Consider the following 23,734-nt stretch of genomic DNA (forward strand, 5'->3'; position numbering starts at 1 on the left):
AAAATGTAGGTCACAATTGATGGCATCTTTTTTGTTTGTTCTTTCTTTTATTTTAATTTTAAAGAATATAGTAACTTTATTGAGCTATAGTCACATGCTATATAACCATCCCAATTATACAATCAGTGGCTCACAGTATCATCATATAGTTGTGCATTCATAACCACGATTTTAGAACCTTTCATCACTCCAAAAAAATAAAAAAATAAAGTATACCCAAAACATCCCATACTCTTTATGTGCCCCCCCAATTATTTATATATATTTTTGTCTTACTCATCTGCCCATACACTGGATAAAGGAAGTATCAGTCACAATGTTTCCACAATTGCATGTTCACACCCTATAAACTATATAGTTACATAATCATCTTCAAGAATCAGGGCTCCTGGATTTCAGTCCAACAATTTCAGGTATTTCCTTATAGCTATTCTAATGCGCTAGAAACTAAAAAGGAATATCTATGTAGTGCATAAGAATAACCTCCAGAATGACCTCTCGACTCTGTTTGAAATCTCTAAGCCGCTGAAACTTCATTTTGTTTCATTTCTTTTCCCTCTTTTGGTCAAATAGGATTTCTCAATCCTTTGATGCCAGAACAAGGTTTATCCCAGGGAGTCATGTCCTACATCACCAGGAAGGTTTATACCCGTGCGAGTCAAGCCCCTTGTAAGGGGGGAGTTTAGTGAGCTTATTAGCAGAGTTGGCTTAGAGAGAGAGAGGCTACATCTGAGCAACAAAAGAGGTTCTTAAGCATAATTGTAAGTAGGCTTAGCTTCTCTTTTGCAGGAATAAATTTTATAAGTGCAAGCCCTGAGATCAAGGGCTTGATTTATTAAATCAGTAGTCCCTATTGCTTGTGAGAATATCAGAAATTCCCCAGGTGGGGAAATTTAATATTTCTACATTTTTACCTGGTCTCTCAAGAGGACTTTGTAAATACTTTTTTATTTTATGCCCTAATTGCTCTGCGATGTATCAGGGCATTACATTAACCTGTACAAAATAACAAGATCTTGTCACTATTCAGGGTTCCATGTAATTATCTTATTAGAATAAACTGACCATACAAGTTAAATTATATAGTGTGCTACAGAAAATATAAAGTTTGTACCAAACAAACATCTCCTTCTTTGGTCTCACACAGAAGTTGAAGTTTTAAAATACAGTCAATATCATCCTTTACCCTTTTTTCTGATTTGATGTAGTCTGAGCCAGATCAGCTTCATTCATATTTCTAATTGAAGTCTCATCTGTTTTTCAGCTTCTTTAGCAATTGCTGTATGCGATAATGCTGTCCTTCACAGATGCAGAACTCTAACTCTGAGTCTCATGTGTCACAGTATACCCAAACTTCCAGGAAACAACCAGGTTATACACAAAGAGCTCAGCATCTCAACATTAAGAAATAAGTTACAATCTGTAATAGATGTGACTACTGTAAGAGCACACAATCTAGGAACCTTTGCAATAAGAATATTCTGTACTCTCAATCTTTGCCCACGTTCTATCACCTGATAACCTATGCTCTGGAATTCAGTTCTCAGAGTTTGCACATTGCAATATTTGTCCTTTTGTTTCTGGCTTATTTCACTTGACATAATGTCCTCAAGGTTCACTCACCTAGTTGCATGCCTCACAACTTCGTTCCTTCTTACAATCACTCAATATTCCATTGTATGTATACACCACAGATTCATCCTTCCGTTCATCAGTAGTGTACAATTCGGCCACCTCCATCTGTTGCAAATCGTGAATATTGCCACCATAAACCCCAGTGTGCAGATGTCCATTAGTGACCCTGTTTCCAGTTCCTGCAGGTATATACATATAGCATATGGCAAACCTATGCTTACGGAACCACCACACTGCCCTCTAGAGGGGCTGCACAGTTCTATTTGCTACCAACTGTGAATAGCTACATCTCTCTCTTCACATTTACTCCAGCACTTGTATCTTTCTGTTTATTTTTTAGAGTTTTATTCACACACCGTACAATCCATCCTAAAGAAACAGTCAGTGGCTCCTGATATAATCACATCATTACACATTTATCACCACAGTCTATAGGAGGACACTTCCATTTCTTCAGCAAAGAAAGAAGAGGAAAACAGAAAAAAACAAAAAGAAGAATAAAAATTAAAAAATGAAAAGAAAAACAACAAGAATCCCATGCCCCTCCTTATATCCCCCTTACTGACATTTAGCTTTTATGTATTGACTTTGATGCAGTTAATGGATGCATATTACAAGTTACTGTTATCTATAGACCCTAGTTTGCATTAATTTTATTTTTCCATACACCGTCCGATTTTAAACACCTTGCAATGTTGACATTCAATATGAAAAAATTCATATTGTTTACATTTATACAGTAAAATCTTTCTTATATTTGCGTATTTAGTCACCATCACTGTCCTCTCTAGTTTCACTAGGTTATGCTGTCCCAGTTTTTATCCTCTGTCTTTCCTTCTGGTTTTGAATCCTTTAACATTTAGTGTTATTACTGTAAAGGCAATACTTTCTTCTGCCATTTTGTCTTTTGGATTTTATGTCATATCTTATTTTTTTCTCTCTTTTTACCCTTACTGATAGCCTTTGTTTCTACACTCGTCTCTAAGCCTCTCTATCCTGTCTTTTTCTATCTGCCTGTAATGCTCCCTTTAGTATTTCTTTTGTAGAGCAGGTCTCTTTTTCACAAACTCTCTTAGTGTCTGTTAATCTGAAAATATTTAAAACTCCCCCTCATTTTTGTTTTTTTAAAAGATGTTTTTATTGATAATCTTATCATACAAACATTCTAAACATGGTATACAATCAGTGGCTCACAATATCATCACATAGTTTTGTACTCATTACCATGATCATTTTTTAGAACATTTGTATCACTCCAGAAAAAGAAATAAAAAGAAAAAAGAAAAAATATATACCATACCCCTTACCCCTCCCTCTCATTGACTACTAGTATTTCCATCCACCTAATTTATTTTAACCTTTGTCCTCCCTATTATTTTTTATTTTTTGTTCATATTTCTACTCATCTATCCATACCCTAGATAAAAGCACCAGACACAAGGTTTTCACAATCACACAGTCACATTGTAAAAGCTATATCATTATACAATCATCTTCAAGAATCAAGGCTACTAGAACACAGCTCAACAGTTTCAGGTACATCCTCTAGCCACTTCAGTACACCATACACTAAAAAGGGATTGTGCCAGTTTGAAAGGATATAAGTACCCTAGAAAAGCCATATTTTAGTCCTAATCCTGTTTTGTAAAGGCAGCCATTTCTTCTAATCCCTATCCAGCACTGTATGTTTGAAACTTTAATTAGATCATCTCCCTGGAGATGTGACTCAATCAAGAGTGGTTGTAAAGCTGTATTAGGTGGAGAAATGTCTCCACCCATTCCAGGTGGGTCTTGATTAGTTCACTGGAATCCTATAAAAGAGGAAACATATTAGAGAAAGGAGAATCTGAGAGAGAAGAGAACGCCACAGCACCATGAAGCAGAGAGTCCACCAGCCTGCAACTTTTGGAGGTGAAGGAAAATGCCTCCTGGGGAGCTGGAGAGGAAGCTAGCAGGTGATACCATGTACGCTATGTGCCCTTCCAGCTGAGAGGGAAACCCTTACTGTGTTCACCATGTGCCTTTCCCCTTGAGAGAGAAACCCTGAAGTTCATCAGCCTTCTTGAATCAAAGTATATTTCCCAGGATGCCTTAGATTGGGCATTTCTATAGACTTGTTTTAACTGGGACATTTTCTCAGCCTTAGAACTTAGAACTTAGGACATTTCTCAGCCTTATAGCCTTAGAAACTAGCACCTTATTAAATTCCCCTTTTTAAACTGTATTCTGGCAGCTAGCAAACTGTTATATATCTATATAATGCATAATAACAACCTGCAGGGTAACCTCTCAACTCTGTTTAAAATCTCTCAGCCACAAAATAATAAAAGACAAATTATTTCGTCTCATTTCTCTCCTCCCCCTTTTAATCAACAAGGCTTTCTCAGTCCCTTGAGGCCAGGTCCCAGCTCATCCCAGGAGTTCTGTTCCATGTTGCCAGGGAGATTTATATCCTTGGAAGACATGTCCCATGTAGTGGGAAAGGGTGATGAATTCACATGTCAGCTTAGAGAGAGGCCACATTGAGCAACAAAAGAGGTTCTCTGAGGATGACTCTTAGGCCTAATTTTAAGTAAACTTAGCCTATCCTTTGCATCTCACTATTTTTTTTTTGCATGGGCAGGCACCAGGAATCGAACCCGAATCTCTGGCATGGCAGGCAAGAACGCTGCCTGCTGAGCCACTGTGGCCCACCATCTCACTCATTTTTGAAGGAAATTTTTGCTGGATATAGAACTATTGTTTGGCAGTTTTTCTCTTTCAGCATCTTAAATATATCATACAGCTACTTTCTTGCCTCCATGGTTTCTGCTGAGAAATCTGCACATAGTGTTATTGAGCTACGCTTGTATGTGGTGGATCACTTTTCTTTTGCTGCTTTCAGAATTCTCTTTTTGTCTTTGACATTTGACAATCTGATTAGTAAGTGTCTTGGAGTATGTCTATTCAGATCTGTTCTGGTTGGGTTACACTGTGCTTCTTGGATCTGTAATTTTATATCTTTCATAACTGTTGGGAAATTTTCAGTGATTATTTCATTCATTGTTCTTTCTGCCTCTTCTCTTCTCTCCTCCTTCTGGGATGCTCATAATACATGTATTCATATTGACATTCAAATCCCTGAGCCCCTGCCCATATTTTTCCATTCTTTTCCCTTTCTGTTCTTTTGTGTGTAGAATTTCAGATGTCTGGTCCTCTCGGTCACCAATTTTCGTCTGCCTCTTCAAATCTGCTGTTGTATGTCTTCATTATGCTTTTCATCTCTTTTGTTATGCTTTTCATTCCCATAAGCTCTACCATTTGTTTTTTCAAGCTTTTCAGTTTTTTATGGTCACCCAATGTCTTCTTTATATCCTTCATCTTTTTTTGCCATATCTTCCCTCAGCTCATTGATTCGATTTAGAAGGTTATTTTAACATCTTTAATTAGTTGTTTCAACTCCTGTATCTCATTTGAAGTGTTAGTTTGTTCCTTTGACTGGGCCATATCTTCCTTCTTCCTAGTATGACTGGTGATTTTTTGCTGGTGTCTGGACATCTGATTTCTTTGATTAGTTTATTCTGGAAGTCGTTTCTCTCTTTTACCTAGTGTTTTCTTGTTGGTTGGCTTTGTTCTCTATCTGTTCTTTAACATTCATTTCAACTAATTCTAGGCCTCTGGCTTAGCTTCTTTTTAACTGATCAGAATTTTTCATCTCTTGTTTTTCTGGATATTGCCCTTCCAGATAGGTTCTACCTCAATCAGATTTTTCAAGACAGGCCCAAGACTCAGGATGAGTGTCAGTCAATATCAAAATTCACTGAGGATGAGACCTAACATGCTGCCAGTCTTTTCTGTGAGACCTCTAGAATGTAATCTGTGTTTTGCCTATCTTGTCAACCAGGTGGCACTGGTCAGCCCACATCTCCCCACGTGTGTAAAGTGGGACAGTGCCTTTAATATCAGCAGAACCTGCCCCTGCCAGGGGCGTGGTTGAGACAGAGGCTGAGGGAGAAAACTGGCCTAAATGGTTTCTATTTTCCAGACCCTGAAGTTTGAATTCTCCGAATAAGACCCTCCACTTTTTCTGGGCCCTGCTCTCTCCCATCTTTTCTTGGGGAAGACATGCCCTTTAGCGAAGTATCTCCTTCACTTGACTAGTTACATTATATCTCAGATGTTCCTTAACTCTGCCCATGCCTGGGTCAGTGCTGAAACCTGAGAATGCCTGCAGCTTTATTTAATGGGCACTAAAAAGTGAAAGAAAAAAAAAAGAAAAGAAAGAAAAAAAAATCCTTTTCAAAGCTAGACTCCATTCTCCAGTTTGCCAATCAAGAGCCAGAGCTGGTACTTGGCTCTATCTGCCACTTTTCTTGGGGAAAAGCCCTTTTCCGGTATTCTGGGCTTGGCCAATTCCAAAAGCCTGTATTTTTTTTGTTTTTCATCAGCTACACCTCCTCTTTTCCTGGGGGAAACCTCCAGGTTCCTTTTGTGCTTGTTCTACGTTTATCTGTGTTTGGAACTTGTATTCCGCAGTCGAATTTGTTAATTAATTCTGCAGTTGGAGGTTGGTTGAGCTACCTTCCCGTGCTCCTAGTAGAGACTGCTTCTTTTTCCCATAGGTAAGTAACTTCCAAGTAGCTTGCCATTCCAGTGGAGCAAGAGTGCCAGCCTTATGGTTTGAGAGACTTACAGTTCTTTGCTGTGATCCTAGGCCCTTCTACCCATTCCAGTCTGGTGCATATGTCTAAGTCATGGGAATCCTGCAATAGTTCCAGACTTCCTGGTTACTTACTAGCTGCCCCAGAAGACAAACTAAATCCCACACCTTCCTATGCCACCATCTTTCCAGTGTGCTGGGTCTTGATAAATGAGTAGAAGTTAAGGAAAGCAGCTGGAATAAAGGGCTTTTCATACAGTTTGGGATTATCCCTAATGTGCTTGAGAGCCACCAAAGGTTTAATCAGTGGAGTGACACTACCAGTTGAGAGACTGCATCTATAATTTGGCTGTAGTTCTAAAGACTTGGGTTGTGATTCTCAGCTATGACTGTGTATTCAAAACACCTGGAAATCTTTTACATCCTCTCCTTCACTTGGATTTACCTCTGTCTAATTAAATCAGAATGGAGGGTAGAGGAAAGGACTTGGGTTTTTTTTTTTAAGCTTCCCAGGTGATTCTAATGGAATCAGGGACAAAAATCATTGGCTTAAATGATTGGGGTTTGCTAGGCCTGGGACCCTGGTCCTAAGAAGATGCTTTCACTTGTGGAGGATTCATCTCTGCTGATTTGAATGCTTAGCATTCTAGAAACGTGGCTTTGGGTGGTGGAGGAAATTGGGCTGGACAATGGCAGTTTACCTGCTTGTGTCCCTGGGTTTGCCAAAGAGAGGAGGTGATGAGTAGTTTTCTACACGCCTGATAAATCTAGCCGAATGGAAGAGCATTGGGTTCTAGTGACCAGTTTACAGTGACTTACATAGAAAAGGGGCTTTATTGGCTTATGTGACTAGGAAGAGCTGGGATGGACAAAAAGACCAACATGATTCTATCTCCTATCATGGTTTCTCTCCTCCTGTTGACTTTATTCTCTCTACAAGGTGGGAGACAAAGGGCCTCTCACTTGGTTCCATTCCTAAAATCTCCCAAAGAAGCAGGAGTGTTCTTCTGGACAGCAAGAACTTGGACATACTTGTGCATAGACATGGCTTAAACTATTGTAGATTACTTGGTCTTAAGAGCTCATGTAACAGTAGGGAAATTAAGGTTTAGAAAGATTAAGTAATTTGACTAAAACCACACAGGAAGTTAGTGATAGAGCTGTGACTGAAAATGCAGGTTGGTGTACTGTACAAGACTCTCAGATGTAGGCATTTTGCTGATTTCACCTTGAAAAAAGTGCATTTCCATTTATTGTCTTTTTTTTTTTTTTTGGCACTCCATTTATTTAAAAGAGAAAGGGAAAAGGGAAACCTGCACCTTTCCTCCTTCATATGGAAGAGACATAGACACAGCAGGCACACGGACCAGAGAAATTAAAGGCAGAAATAAAAGACCCTTTTTCCTTTCTTACCCCGGTTAAAGATTACCATATTTATATTCCTTCCTCTGAAGTGATTGGATTTCTTCAAAGGCAGAGCTATATAAGGCCAGGTGGCCATGATAATGGTCATCCAGGGAACTTTTATGAGAGCATATGTATCTCTTACAAGTAATGATTTATTCTTAATATGACTGTCCTTAGCTGGGAAAGGCTTTATAAGTCAAAGAACCTCATGAATGTTTAAAAAGCTGTTATCAATTTTTCTAATCTTGGTGGTGTTTCTTGATCTCCTTTGCCATGAAATCTTGGTATGTGTATAAGGAACAGATGGAGTAGTTAATAGAATAATGATAACCAGAATTTCTTTTATTACCTAGCCAAAGTATATAGCAACAAAGAATATTAAACTAGTGTTCATTTTAGGATATAATTTAAACTTATTTATCTTAAGTGTTTATTGTTAGTTCTCTCCAGGAATTTCATTATTAAGATTTAAAAATCTGATTGGGCCAATGGAACAGCTGTAGAAAATTTTCCATCCTAGGCGACGTGTTCTCATTATAATAGATGTTGATGGGATTTTGGGGCTTGTCGATGATTTATGGTTGATGAAATAAAATCTTTAACCACGCTAGTCTGTTTGACTTAAGGCACCCAAACTTTTTCTTTCTCTCTCCACTTTTTGTCTGACAAGTACCAAATTAGATTTTATAATGTTCAGATGTTTAGAATTGTAGACCTTATTTCATTAAGGCACTACTAGATTGCTTTTAAATAAGAAATAACATGAATAGAAATGTTCTTCTATATTAAGAAAATGTTGCCTCAAATCACCATAATCTGTTAAAACCATATATATATGTAATATCTGTACTTCCTGTATGAATATTATATAGTACTGAAAAGATGAGTAGTCAGAGCCTTTGGGTTATTTTGGATTTTTAATTAGCTGAACATTTTTGGAGGTGAATAGGTAGAAATGCTGCTTAGACCTTCCATAACAGAACAACTTTCCACAGGGATTTTAAAGTGGTAATGAACCATATAGGAAACTGTCCAATATGCTTTTTGTATTGCAATGAAATAATTGGCACTCTTAGGGAATCAGGCAACCTCTCTATTCAAGGACTATCCAAGCATCTCTTGGTAATTGGTAACTTATCCATAAATATTCTATTAGTCTTTTGGAATGGTTGATGCTTTTTTTTTTAATTAGGGAAATTGTGGGCTTATAGTAAAATTATGCATAAAATACATGGTTCCTATATATCATCCTGTTTATTAAACACCGCGTTAGTGTGGTACATTTGTTACTATTGATGAAAGCACATTTTATTAATTGTACTATTAACTATAGTCCATGGTTTAGCTTAGGGTTCACTATTTCTATTGTACAATTGCATAGAATTTTTTTTCTCATAACGTACCTGCAAATGAAAATATCCCCCTCTTACCTACATTCAAATATATAATTTTACCCTTTCTTTTGTTCTTTGTGAATTACACATGTTAATAGTGTTTGATCACTTACCATTAAATGAAAGGACTTTTTTGCATACATGTGTAAGAAATATGAAAAACAAGATTTGTAGCATTGCCACAGTCTCCTTTACCCTTAGGATATGAAACTTGCTGATAGTTGTTCTCCGGCAAAGCAGTGGGAGCTTAGTTTCTCTGATGTTTCTGTTGGGTGGAGACTAATTTAGGAGGAATGTACATGTTTAGAATTAAACCCAGATCCTAGTTCTGCCCTTAGCCACTTTGAAGATTTGGGAAATGTACTTAGCTACTTCTTCTGTGTTAAATATCAATAGCATTAATATTTGGACATGGGAAACCTATAATAGAATACAGAAGTTGGGTTATTAAAGGCATTTAGGAAATCTCTACTAATTTTTACTGTATTAGGAGGAAGACTGTGCAAAATTAGCCCACAAAAGCCTGAATGATTTTATTTAAATCATTCCTTTTTGTTACTTTCAAGGACATTCTGTAAAATAGAATAAAGCTTGGAGAATATTATAACAATCAATAAGAAGGAGCAAAGGCTCTGAAGAGACAGTTCTCAAAAAAATATATACATATGGCCTAAGCACGTGAGAAAAATGCTCAACTTCCTTAGTCACTAAGGAAATGCAAATCAAAACCACAGTGTGATTCCATTTCAGGGCCACTAGAATGGGTATACTTTAAAAGACAGATAATAGTATTGCAGAGGATGTAGAGAAGTTGGGATCCTCATAAACTGTTGGTGGGAATGTAAATGGTAAAGCAATTGTAGAAAACAATCTGGCAATTCCTCAAATGATTAAATATAAAAGTATCCTATGACCCAGCAACTGCTAGGTAAATATCCAAGAGAACTGAAAACATAGGTCTCACAAAAACTTGTACACGGTTTCTATAGCAGCATTATTCATAATAGCCAAAAGGTGGAAACAACCCAAATGTACATCAACTAATAAATAGATAAGCAAAATGTGATATGCGATGTATCCCCAAAATGGAATATTATTCAGCTATAAGGAAGAATTTAGTACTAAAACATACTATAACATGGATGAACTTGAAAACATGAAAAACTAAAGAAAAACCAGTCACAAAAGATCACATGATTCCATTTATTTGAAATATTCAGAATGGGCAAATCTCTAGAATTAGATTAGTGGTTGCTTAGGGATAGGGAGGATGGGAGGATAGGGATGGGGAGTTTCTTTTGGAAATAAGGTCATATTCTAAAATTGATCATGGTGATGGTTGCGTAACTCTTATGACCATTAATGGTTTCTAGTATATCTGTACAACAATGATATAGTATGTGAAATCTATTTCAATGGGCAACTGTTATAAAAACAAGTAATTTACATGACAAATATTTAAATAAACACATATCATTACAGTAGATTATCAGCTGAAACTAGAGTTGTGGTTTATTATCATTTCATTGTGTGAAAATGAAGCCTTTTAGAGTGCCTGAAAATATTTTATGGGAGACAGATAAACAATTTTAATTTTATATTTAAGACAGTGTTTTATTCATTACCAATAAAAAGTAAGTTTAAAAATAGCCTCAAACCAAATTATCAAAAATTCTGAATATGAAATCCTAGTGAACTAGATTCTGCCCTCTTTTTGGCTTGATTGTATTTTTTTTTCTATAGATTTATTAAGGCAATAGAACTTAAACTCAGGCATGTACTACAACTGGGTTATAAGGAGATAACATGGCTCATAGTAAATGTTAGGAATTTTCAGCAACAACAGAAAGCACATTAATTAAACACTAGAAAAGTCATGTTTTAAAAGGTATAATAATGGCTGGTAAGAGGGAAAAAAATTAGACTGATGGTTATTTCCCATTCACACCAGAATCAGATTGGTAATCTTCTGGGTAGAATGGGTGGTGGGGAGTCCCTTCCAAACAAATTCAATAATAGGTGATTAATGAAAATATGAGGAGTAAACTCAAGCTGACTGAATAGTTTGATAGAAATACCTTGCAAAAATGAACTTTGCTCTGTTATTGACCTTTATGAATGGGATATCTGAGTTTGATACTAAAACCATAATTAAATGACCAGGTTGTTTCCTCTCCCTTGTTTCATCTAGCTACGAATTTTGTTGTTAATAGATGTACCATGAGAGGAAACTGTGATCTTTGCCTTTGAATTATAACTGCAGATAAATTGGCTTCTGCAGTTATAATCATCCACAGTATCGTCCCCACCACAGAAATACCATAGCATATGCATTAAACATTAGTCTGCCTCTTATTTTTGGAGCCACAGGGCAGTAGGACTTTATCAGCTATGGGTTCATCCATTTTCTTGACTCTAGTCAGAACATCACCAAAAATATTCCCAACTTTTACTTTGCTCCAAGCTGAAAGAATCCGCTCCATATGTCAGTAGCCATCTCAGCCCTCTCTCCAGTATCCCTCATGACTGCTTAAATTGACCTCTTCTTTCCTCTAGAGCACATAAGGAGTCAGTCATTGCTGGCCCCACGTTGAGCACTGGGGGATAGAGCAGTGACAGGACATTTATTTCCTGCCCTCCTAGAGCCACTCTCCACTCAGCATCTTTTCTCATTTGGAGGATTATCACTATACCCAGAGTGATAATATGGCTTACTTTCTTGCCTTTGATTACGCAAAATAGGAAATGGGAACATGAAGCAAAGAACAGTCCTTGGCAGTGCTCTATAACCTGCGTTGTGCTTGCAGGCTACTCTGGGTACCAGGGTCCTTATCCATATGGCCCACCCCGTTACTACGAGCAAGGCCCAAGGAGCTATGAGGAGCCGAGGAACTATGATGTTTACACAGCGGGGCTGAGTGAAGATGAGCAGCTGGAGAGAGCGCTGAGAGCCAGCCTTCAGGACAGAGGTACGAGTTGTGCACCCTCGGGTTATTTTAGAGCCTCACATGGTGAGGTGGTCTGAAAAAGGACTGTTTGCAGCAAATTAAACTTTAAATAGTTTATAAAAAGGATATGTAGATGAAAAAATGTGTGCGGATTGTGATTACAAAGAATGGGGTGTGATGCCATATTCCCAGCAAACTAAGCTAATAAGGTGCCAGACCTTGTATGTATTGTTAAAGTCGTTTCTTTTTATAGCCCTGCTGCATTCACTGCTTTGGCATTAAGGTCATGAAACTAAAACAAAAACAAGCAAACAATTCTTAGGTGCATGAGAAAAAGAGGTCTACGTTGGAATTCATATCTGTAAAAAAAAATTGTATATCAAAGTACTGCCCACAAATCACCCCCCTCCCAATCACATGGACGCATGATAAGAATTCAGATTCAGGGTTCTATCCCACACCTGCTGAACCAGTCTCTCTGACAGCAGAACATAGGGGTTTGTATTTTTAACAGGCTTCCCAGAAGATTCCTTTTTTTTTTTTTTTTTTTTTTTTAGTTTTTATTTTATTTATTTTTTACATGGGCAGGCACCGGGAATCGAACCCGGGTCCTCGGGCATAGCAGGCAAGCACTCTTACTTGCTGAGCCACCGTGGCCCCCAGAAGAGTCTTATACAAATTGATCTATACCAGTTTCCAGAAGATTCTTATACAAATTGATCTATACCAGTTTCCAGAAGATTCTTACACAAATTGATCTATACCAGTTTGAACCACTGTATTTATTCTGCCATCTTTCTTCTGGTTTTGGGTTATGAATTTGATGATTAATGTTTTTATTGTTTTAATAGTGACCAAAGTCATCTATTAATTCAGCAGGCATTTATTAAGGTCTCAGTATGTTCCATGTACAGTGCCAGGTACAATGAGGAGTACAGAGTCGTGAAAGACAGAGTGCACTAAAAAAAATTCAGGCTCTCAAAGAGCAGCGATAATACAAAGTACAACATCCATAATATCAGATCCCGGAGAGAGGCCCAGACTAAGTGCTGGAGGTAGTGAGGGGTGCTGGTTTTTTTCTTACCTAAAGCTGTGAAGAGAGCATCACAGAGAGGATGGCATTTAAGTTGAATCTTTAAGAAAGAGTAGCGTCTGCAGAGGTATGGCAGGCCATTCTAGGCAGTAGTCTGAGCAGCAGCACAAACAACAGAGTGAGGGACAAGTTCAGCCTGCTCTCCTTCAGAATGGAGACTTGAAGAAGGGGAAGAGGGCTGGAAAGCTAGGTTGGATCCTGAAATGTATTAGTCTAAGAGGAAAATGGATTTAGTCTATGGTGTAAGTGCCAATAGAGGTTTCTACATGGGACAGTGATATGATCAGAGCTGTATTTCTGAATTTGGTAGCAGTCATTTGAAAAGCAAAGATTAAGCACCTTTGGGTACCAAGTATTCGGCTAGACAGCAAGAATACATAAATTGTGACGCCATGATTTTAGACTTTAAGGAATACAGTCTTATCAGCAACACTGGAGTGGAGGGGGTACATAACAGGTAGAGGAATAGTTTGAGCAGGAAATAATGGAGACCTCAGTTATACAGGTAGCAGGAGAAGTAGAAAGGACAAAATAAAACAGTATTTCTCAAAGTGAGGAGTATCACAACTGTGGTGTATCAGTTATCTATTACTATGTAATAACAAATCACCCTAAAACTGGTAGCTTCAAACAATAAGTATCTATTCTTGTTTATGTGTCTTTGGGTAAGCTGGGTGATTCTGCTGATCTGGGCAGGCTTGGCTGATCTGGGTTGGGTGGGCTAAAATGTCTGCAGTCAGCAACTAGGATGACGTAGTTTACATGCCTGGCTGACTGTCATCCAAGGTGATGGTGGGGATTGGGCTACACTTGGCTCACCACCCAACAGGCCAGTCCAGGCTGGTTCACAAGGCAGCAGCAAGAGTTCCAAGAGATGATGTGGAAATAAGCAGAAGTTGCTCTGGCACATTGTCATTTCCACCTCATGCTATTGCTAAAGCAAGTTCCAAGACCAGCCCTGATTCATGGGATCAGTAGACAGACTCCATTTCTTGACAGGCAGAACTGAAAAGTCACATTGTCAAGGATGTAGATAGAGAGGGTGGAGAGTTGGGGCTATTTTTGTAAAATGCGTGAACTAGTAGTCTCACAACTACTGGAAGTTTGCTTTATCCATGGAATTTCAAAATCTAGTGGTGGACCCCCAGAGCCTATATTTTAAGTTCTCATGATTATTCTTATGCATACAGAGACTTAATTGCTGCTGGGATAGACATACTATGGGACAAGTAGAGCAGGGCAAAGCTACTCAGCATGGACTTCATATAATCCACCTCTATCCCTTTCTAGGCTAAATTTAAATAAAGCTTCAAGAACCAAGGGTCAAGATAATGTAGAAAAGATTTAGACATATTTTTGGGGGGAATATCCAATTATTACCTTCTATTAAGAAAATATGTAGTCTAAGACTTCAAAAGTAATTAAAGGATGATCAAAATTCAGAGGAGAAAAATCAATTAGACTGATACAGTTAGAATGCTTGAATGTGGGACTTAGAAAATCCCCTATATTAACATAATCAGGAAAGAAAATGCAAGAAGTCAAGAATTCATTTTGTAGTTTTATTTTTAAACGTTTCTTATATGTCCCCATAAGTAATTATAGAGGTAGTTAGTAATAAAATTATATTGGAAAAAGAAGGAGAATATGTCTTCTTTAAAGGATTTAGTCTTCTTATCTCTCAGAGGCATTAGTGTGGCAGATCTGCAGATGAAAGCATCCTCTATTGGGCCTGGTGATTTTGGAGCAATTTTGGAGACTTGAGAAAAGCTACAAAGAATGAGGTTTTGCATTTTCATCTAGGTGTAGATTTTTGTTACTGTTTCATTAATAAAGAATAGGTTTGTTATTAGGTTACTATAAGTAATTAATTCTGATTTTTCCAGCTTAAAAATAAATGTCACTTAGTAACAGGCTAAAGAAAATCAGACACATTACCTTGAGAGCTTTCAGAAAATAATCTGTATGATTTGGATATGTTAAAATCTTACTCTTAAAAAAAAACTTCTACTTCAGAAGAGAACAGCTTACTAAATATCAGAATTAACTCAAAATTCTCTCCTACCTTTATTTCAAACCATCACATCCTTAAAACATTATAGTGAAATAAGGATTTTTATTTTTAAAAAGTTTTTTTTATTCAGCAGAGAATCTAAGGCTACTTGGAGAAAATAACATTTTGGAGATGTTAAAACCAGTGGTTTTGCTTCTACCTCTACCTAACTAATTGTTTGGTGTGGAAAAATCTGGCATCTGTTTTTGAGTATGGAGTTAATTCCTAACATAGTGTAAAGCTATTCCGAATAAGAGCTGTAGAGTTTTTACTGAATTCTTTACACTATTCCGAATAAGAGCTATAGTTTTTACTGAATTCTTTTCACTCTCACCTTTTATTTTTACAAAGTCATAGATATTTATTCTCCTTTTCCATTTCTCCTAAAGATGTATTTTCAGAATATACAACATTCTCTTCTTTTCCCTCACAGAAACTCACACAAACACCCAGTACTTGATATTTTTCACTCAAATAGGCACTTGGTACACTTGAAACATAATGGCTTTGTTTAGCTTTTTCATTGTAGTGACTCTATTCCACAAACAGCAGTATATCTAGTTGTGTGTTTTTTTTTTAAGTTTGTAGAATAGAAAGATTTGTGGAATTAAAAGACTGTTTATTGAATAAATTGTACTTGAAAAATTTAAAAGCTTGGGGGGAAAATCAGGTATAGACCCTTAACCACACCATATACTCAAATTCTAAACTACTGTAATTAAATGTAATGAATACATAAATAAAATTTTAAAAGAAAAGAAACTGTATAAAGAACAAATACAGTTGAATAGTTCTTTGTTGATTTTAGATAAAGGACATTTTAAAAAGAATATAATGTAAAAATTATTGAAGAGAAGAGCAATAGATTTTCTAACAACAAATTTGACAAAGAATTGATATCACTAATATGTAAATAGCTTACTAACCCCTGTTAAGAATTGTGAAAATAACTATAACATATACTTCAAAAGAAGAGTTATAAATGGCCGATGTGCCTCTGAAAATAATTTGTTCCGTATTAGTAGAGAGTCTTTTTTCAATATTACCACATTTATTGCTACTAATGATATAGGTATTTCCATATGCTGTTGATAAGAATACAAACTGGTATAATCTTTCTGAAAAACACAGTGGAAATATTAATCAAGAGGCTTACCTTCAATAATACCATGACTTGAAATCTAACCTAAGGAAATATACAGATATGATCCAAAATGGGTACACTAGTTATTTAGTCCACAATTAAATATACTATCAAAAAACTTGAATGGAATTGAAGTTTGTACAACAGTGTAAGTGTTAATTCAGTCATGGCTTAGCCATAAAGTGAGAATATCATACATCAATTAAAAATCTTGCTTTGAATTTAATGTCATAAAAATATGATTACAACTTAATTTCAAATGAAATAAAAGTCAGGGACAAAGTAGTATAATATTGTTAGAATTTTATAAAATCACCAAATTCAAACCAAGCATTTTTCCATAGAAAAAAAGTCTAATAAAATCCTTAAAAAAGTCTCCTTAGTTTTATATGGCTAATAAGATAATCACAAAGTATTTTAAAGAAAATGTAATTGAAATTGACATAAATTTGTAAAGCTACTTCCTTTGCTAGTGCCCATTACTATATAATATACTTAAGGCAGTCTCTTTAGCTCAGTTTTCTTGGGACTAGTTCCATATACTATTAAAAACATTCATTAGAAATAAAGTTTAGAAAAGCAGTGAAACAAGTTTGGAAAGCATTAATAAATTGGTTTCTTAATTGCAAAATTTATTAGTGAGTATGCCAGTGTCATTGTAGCTCTTCAAGGGAATATAGTTTGCAGATTTCCCCAAATTTATTTGAATATGGAAACACATATATGCATGTGTTTTGGCTAAATCCTTGGAAAGTAGGTTGCAGATGTTATATTACTTTGCATCTAAATAATTCAACATGTGTCTCCTAAGAATAAGGGACATTCTGCTACTAACCCACAAAACCATTGTTATGTCAAAGAATATTAATTCCCTAATAACACCAAATATCTGGTCCAAATACAAAATTTCCCAATTTTCTCAAAAAATGACTTGTATAGTCTGTGTTTTTCAAGGTTCCTAAATTGCATTTGTTTGTTATGTCTTTTTTCATATAGACTCACATCCTGCTTTTTTCCCCTATGATGGTTTTTTTGTGTGTGTGAGGGGGAGATCAACCCTGTTGAATTACAGAAATCCCATCTTCTCCAATTGTCTCTTCATGGTGTCATTTAACTTGTTCCTCTCTTCCCTATATTTCCTATATATTGACATGTACATTTGTGATTTAATTAAACTTAGGCTAAGCAATTTTAGCAAGATATGCCATAGATGTTGCTGTGTTCTTCATATTGCATCATACCAGGAGGCACACAATGCCAGTTTTTCTCACTAGTAATATTGCCAAGTTTAATCACTGGGTTCAAGATTGTTATGGCCAAATCTTTCCATTGCAAAGGTACATTTTTCCCTTTGTCATTAGCAATCATCTATGCCGTGATATTATATCACTTTATGAATATCTTGTTCCCCAACAACTTTCTAACTAAGGGTCTTTTGCAAGGCCATCCATTATTTCATTGGATTCCGTTATAGATTTTTATTGATCTACTTTTAAGTTTATTTATGATAAAATTCACTCTTTGAGATGTACACTTCTGTGAGTTTTTACAAGAGTTGTGTACCCATCACTACAGTCAAGATACAGAACAGTTCCATTACTCAAAATATTTCCCTTGTACTATCCTTTTGTATTCGACCTCCCCCCACCCCTGATCCTTGTTAACCACTGGTCTGTTCTCCATCTCTGTAATTTTGCCTTTCCAGTATGTCATACATATGGGATCATACAATATGTAGCTTTGGGGTCTGGCTTTTTTCATTTAGTAAAATGCAACTGTGATCCAGGTATAGGGAGCTCTTTAAGAAACTTCAAAATGATTTTCCAAAGTGGCTGTACCATTTTGCATTCCCACCAGCACTGTATGAGAGTTCCAGGTGTTCTGAATTCCCCTTAGCACTTGGTATTTTCTGTTATTTTCATCTTAACCATTCTAATAAGTTTATTATGGTGTCAGATTGTGGTTTCAATATGTATTTCCATAATTACTGATGATATTTCTTTTCATGTGTTTATTTGCCATCTCTATGTATTCTTTGGTGAAATTTCTGTTCAATTACTTTGCCCATTTTCAATTGGATTGTTTCTTTTTGTCTTTTTTTTTCAGTTGTTTACTTATTGTTGCATTTTAAGAATTTTTGTGTGTGTATTCTGGATACAAGTCCATTATTGTGTGTGTGTGTGTGTGTGTGTGTGTGTGATTTGCAAATATTTTCTTTTAGTCTGTGGCTTGTCTTTCCATTCTCTTAACAGTATCTTTCTATGCAAGTAGTGATATGACAGAAATTTCCTTGAGTGCCAGGAGCTAACACAAGCAAACCAATCAATGGAGAAAAAAACAGTACTTTCACAGTCTTTGCAAATTGTCTCTGTTTTAGCTGGTACACTCCTTCAGAGTTTAGCTCTTCTATCAAGAATATCAACACAAGGGAAAAGTAAAGTGCAACGTCCCCTCCTTCTTTTCTGAGCCTCCATTTTGTCCTGATCTTGTGCTCACTCATGGCTTTAGGTATTCTGTTATTAACTGGAATCCAAATGTTTCCTCTGTTCTCTATGAAATAAATTTTACCTTCTCCCGTGAACTCTTATTTTATGTCCTAAAGCCAATATTACTTTTCCCTAAGCCACTTTGACTAAATTTTTCCTTACACTGCTTAAGCTATCTGTAAGCTGCTTCTGCCTTCAGGGAAAGTGCTGGGAGGGCAAGCCACAGACTGCTTTCCTGATTCATTCTTTCAGGTTGCCACCCAGTAGATTGGCACTGACATACAGGCACCCCAGGATGTGCACAGGAGTTGCTCTGATCCCTCCAGAACAGGGACAGGGACCTACAATGGGAATACAGGTTGGCTTCACATCATGCTGAGAAGGGGTGGGTGACGGGCCAGCAGACACAACAAGAGCTTCCCCTACCCTTTTTTTTTTTTTGCATGGGCAGGCACTGGGAATCAAACCCGCGTCTCTAGCATGGCAGGTGAGAACTCTGCCTGCTGAGCCACCATAGCCCACCCTCCCTTACCCTTTGGAAAGCTACATTTTTTTTGATCCAATACTTGTTCAGTTACTATGACCCATTAACTTTTTTCTGAAGTTTTGAGAATGTCTCTACCAATTTTTGCTAGTTGTTCAAAGATCCTGTGGGGTAACAGCACCCTGGTGCATCTTATACAGCCTCTTGGTTGAGAGGTGACTATCAATTCTGCCTGTTTTTTCTTCAGGAATTTTTTCTTATGTTAGCCCAATATACATTTATTTATAATTCTTTTTATCTTTTTGGAAAATTGAACCTTTTTTTATAATGCAGTGTGCCCATTTGAAGCTATTATGTACCCCAGAAAAGCCATGTGTTAATCTTGATCCAATCTTGTGGGGGGCAGCCGTTTCTTTAATCCTCATTCAGTGTTGCCAGAGGGGATCTTTTTTATTATTTCCATGGAGATGTGACCCATCCAGTTGTGGGTGGTAGCTTTTGATTAGTTGGTCTCCATGGGGATGTGTCTCTACCCATTCAGGATGGGGTTGCTTACTGAAGCCCTTTAAGAGGGAACCATTTTGAAAAAAGCTGTAGAGCCCATGCAGCCAGAGACCTTTGGAGATGCAGAAGGGAGGTACCCCAGGGAAAGCCTTATGAAATGAGGAGAGAAAGCTAGCAGATATTGCCGTGTGCCTTCCTACCCGAGAGAAGTGTCTAGAACCCAGATTCCTGCAGATGCCAGCCACGTGATTTCCCAACTAGCAGAACTATTTTGGACAGCATAAGCCTTTCTTGAGTGAAAGTAACCTCTTGTTGGTGCCTTAATTTTGACATTTTTATGGACTTACAACTGTGAACTTGCAAATTAATAATACTGGCTCACAGTATCATATAGTTGTGCATTCATCACTACAATCAATTTTAGAACATTTTAATTATTCCAAAGCAAAACAAAACAAAAATAAAAACAACGCCCAAAACATCCATACCCTTTATGCCCCTGTCATGGTCAGGTTCATGTGTCAACTTGGCCAAGTGGTGGTTGGGCAAGTGCTGGCTTGTCTGTTGTGATGAGGACATTTCATAGAATTAAATCATGATCATGTCAGCTGCATCCACAGGTGATTCCATTTGTAATCAACCAAAGGGGCGTGTCTTCTGCAATGAGTGATGCTTAATCTAATCACAGAAAGCCTTAGAAGGAGGATTCAGAAGAGACAGGCTCCTCCTATTTTGGCTGATGAGCCTCTCCTGTGGAGTTCGTCCAGACCCTCCATTGGAATAGTCGACTTCACAGCCTACTCTGCGGATTTTGGACTCTACATTCCCACGGTCATGTGAGGCACTAATATAAATTTTATATTTGCAAGTGTTGCCTGTTGATTCTGTTTCTCTAGAGAACCCTAATTAATACATGCCCCCTATTATTTATTTGTTTATTTGTCTTTATTTTCTTACTCAGCTGCCCATACACTAGATGAAAGAAGAGTCAGTCATAAGGTTTTCACAATCACATGTTCAAACCATATAAGCTATATGGTTTTACAGTCATCTTCAGGAATCAAGGCTACTGGATTACAGTTCAGCAGTTTCAGGTATTTCCTTCTAGCTGCTCTAATACACTAGAAATTAAAAAGGGATACCTATGTAGTGCATAAGAATACCCTCCAGAATGACCTCTTGACTTTTTTTAAAACCTCTTAGCCACTAGAACTTCATTTTGCTTAGTTTCCTTACCCCCTTTTGGCCAGGAAGGCTTTCTCAATGCCGTGATGGCAAGGTTAGGCTCATCTCTGTAAATCATGCCCCACAATGCCAGGGAGATTCACAGTCCTGGGTGGGAGTCATGTCCCATATAAGGAGGGAGGGTAGTGAGTTTATTTGAAGAGTTTGGCTGAGAGAGAGACCACATCTGAGCAATAAAAGAGGTTCTCTGGCTTGCAATTATTCGGCATAATTATAAGTAAGCTTAGTACTCCTTTGAAGGATTAAGTTTTATAAGTGCAAGCCCCAAGATCAAGGGCTTGGTTTCTTAAATTGGTAGTCCCTATTGCTTGTGAGAATATCAGGAATTCCCCAGGTGGGTAAATTTAATGTCTATAGTTTTCCATTTTTTTCCTCTACCTGCTCCAAGACATGGGGGACCAACAGAAATGTCAGTATAATGATTCAGCAGTCGTACTCATTTGTTAAATCCTGTCTTCTCTGTTATGCTCCTCCTTCTCTTTAAATAACATATATACATAAAAGTGATAGATTTCTGTGAACATCAGAACAATTGGTTATAGAACAGATTTCAGAGTTTGTTATAAGTTACAATTCCACAGTTGTAAATTTTACCACAATTTTAGGTTTTTATTTCTAGCTGGTCTAAGGTACTAGAGGCTACAAGAAATATCAGGTAATGACTCAGCACTCATTGTTAAACTTGACCTTCTCTGTATAACTCCACCATCACTTTTGCTCTTTTCCAACTCTTTAGGGGTATTTGGGCTATGCCCATTCTAATGTTTTCATGATAGAAGGGGCTGTTAATGATATGGGAGAGGGGAATAGAACTAGAAAGACTGGGCCCTCTGCATTTCAGAACTTATCTGGTCCAGGGACCCATCTGAAGGTTGTAAGTTTCTGGAAAGTTACACTAGTGCATGGAACCTTTCTAGAATCTTTATATAATACCCTAGGTATTCTTTGGGATTGGCAGGAATAGTTTTGGTTGGGGATTAGCAAGTTATGTTAGGTAGCAATGTCTAACTGAAGCATCTGAAAAAGTGACCTCCAGTGTAGCCTCTCAACTCTATTTGAACTCTCTCAGCCACTGATACCTTATTTGTTACACTTCTTTTCCCCCTTTTGGTTGGGATGGCATTATTGATCCCATGGTGCCAGGGCTAGACTCATCCCTGGGAGTCATCTCCCCCACCACCAGGGAGACTTTCATACCTGGATGTCATGTCCCACATAGGGAGAAGGGCAGAGGTTTCACTTGCAATGTTGGGCTTACAGAGAGAAAGGCCACATCTGAGCAACAAAACAGGTCCTCTGGAGGTGACTCTTAGATATACCTATAGGTAGGCTAAGCTTCTCTGCTGCATACATGAGCTTCACAAGAGCAAGCCTCAAGATCAAGGGCTCGGCCTATTGATATGGGTGTCCCTAATGTTTGGTAAAGTATTGGGTTTTTCTTTGTATTTGGGTTTATAAAACTAAAGTTTAATAGTTCCATAATTTTTCTTCCATCCCTTAAGGGACTTTGCTAGTACTTTTGATTATCTGTTTAATATACTCTGGGATATATCCAGGCATTACATTAAGCTATACAGGGTTAAAGGTTCTCATTCTTCTTCTGGACCATCTGTTTGGATTTTTTAAATGATCTGTGCAGACAGGCTGAGTTAGATTATGTACTAGATAAAATTTAGATTCTAGACATAATAAAACTTTCTTCCTTTGGTCTCAAAGAGTAGATGAAGTTCTAAAATACAGGCAATGTCTTCTTTCCCCCTGTGTTTTGATTTACCTTAATCCCAACCAGATCAGCTTCATTCTTATCTCTAAATACCAGGTTATACATATATAAAATAGCCCCTCAAAATCCAGAAATAACAGTTACCACTCTGGACTAAATGTGACTGCCATAAGAGTTTACAATCTAGGCCCCAGTTTTCTTATAAGTATTTCTAAATGAGATCATACAGTATTTGCTTTTTTTGTTTCTGGCTTACTTTGCCTCACCAAATGTCCCACAGGTTCGTTCACATCATTGCATGCCTCACAACTTTGTTCCTTTTCTGTGTATTTTTAAAACAATTTTATTCACACACCATACAGTCCACCCAAGGTAAGCATGCAATGACTCTCAGTATAATCACATAGTTATGCATTCACCACCACAGTCTACTTGAGGATAGTCCCATTTCTTCCTCAGAGAAAGAAGTTGAAAAAGAAAGAAGAATTTAAAATAATAATAGAATAGCAGAAACGACAACAACATCAAGAATCCCATAGGTCTCCCTTATATCCCCCTTATTGACATATAGCTTTTGTGTATTGACTTTGATACATTTAACTTACACATATTACAAAGTTATTGTTAACTACAGATACTAGTTGGCATTGATTTTATTTTTTCCATATACCATCCCATTTTAAACACCTTACAATGTTGACATTCATTTCTTCACCCTCATATAATACCGTTATTTTTGTACATTTAATCACCATCATTGTCCACTCTAGGTTTTGCTAAGTTATACAATCCCAGTTTTTGTTTTCTATCTTTTCTTCCAGTATTTACTCCACTAGCATTTAATCTTATTACTGTAAAGGCAGTACTTTCTTCTGCTCTATTGTCTTTTGGATTTCGTATGCCATCTTATTTTTTTTTCTTTTTAACTTTACTAATAGTCTTCATTTCTACACGCTTCTCCAAACCTCTCTCTTCTGTC

At 37.1% G+C, this 23,734-nt stretch overlaps 1 protein-coding gene across 3 annotated transcripts in view; it reads left to right on the plus strand.

Annotated features, from left to right (window-relative positions):
* Positions 1-23,734, plus strand: part of RHBDD1 (rhomboid domain containing 1) — a 175,223-nt gene that overhangs the window by 80,931 nt on the left and 70,558 nt on the right. For 2 of the 3 annotated variants that reach the window (XM_077155328.1, XM_077155329.1), the window contains one exon: positions 11,883-12,044. The exons of the other annotated variant lie outside the window; for it this stretch is intronic. In XM_077155328.1, the coding sequence (XP_077011443.1) occupies positions 11,883-12,044 (162 nt within the window). The remainder of the gene's footprint in view (positions 1-11,882; positions 12,045-23,734) is intronic. 3 annotated transcript variants of the gene reach the window in all.

This window comes from Tamandua tetradactyla, chromosome 3 (genome assembly GCF_023851605.1).
Source record: "Tamandua tetradactyla isolate mTamTet1 chromosome 3, mTamTet1.pri, whole genome shotgun sequence".
In the NCBI taxonomy this organism is placed as follows: domain Eukaryota; kingdom Metazoa; phylum Chordata; class Mammalia; order Pilosa; family Myrmecophagidae; genus Tamandua; species Tamandua tetradactyla.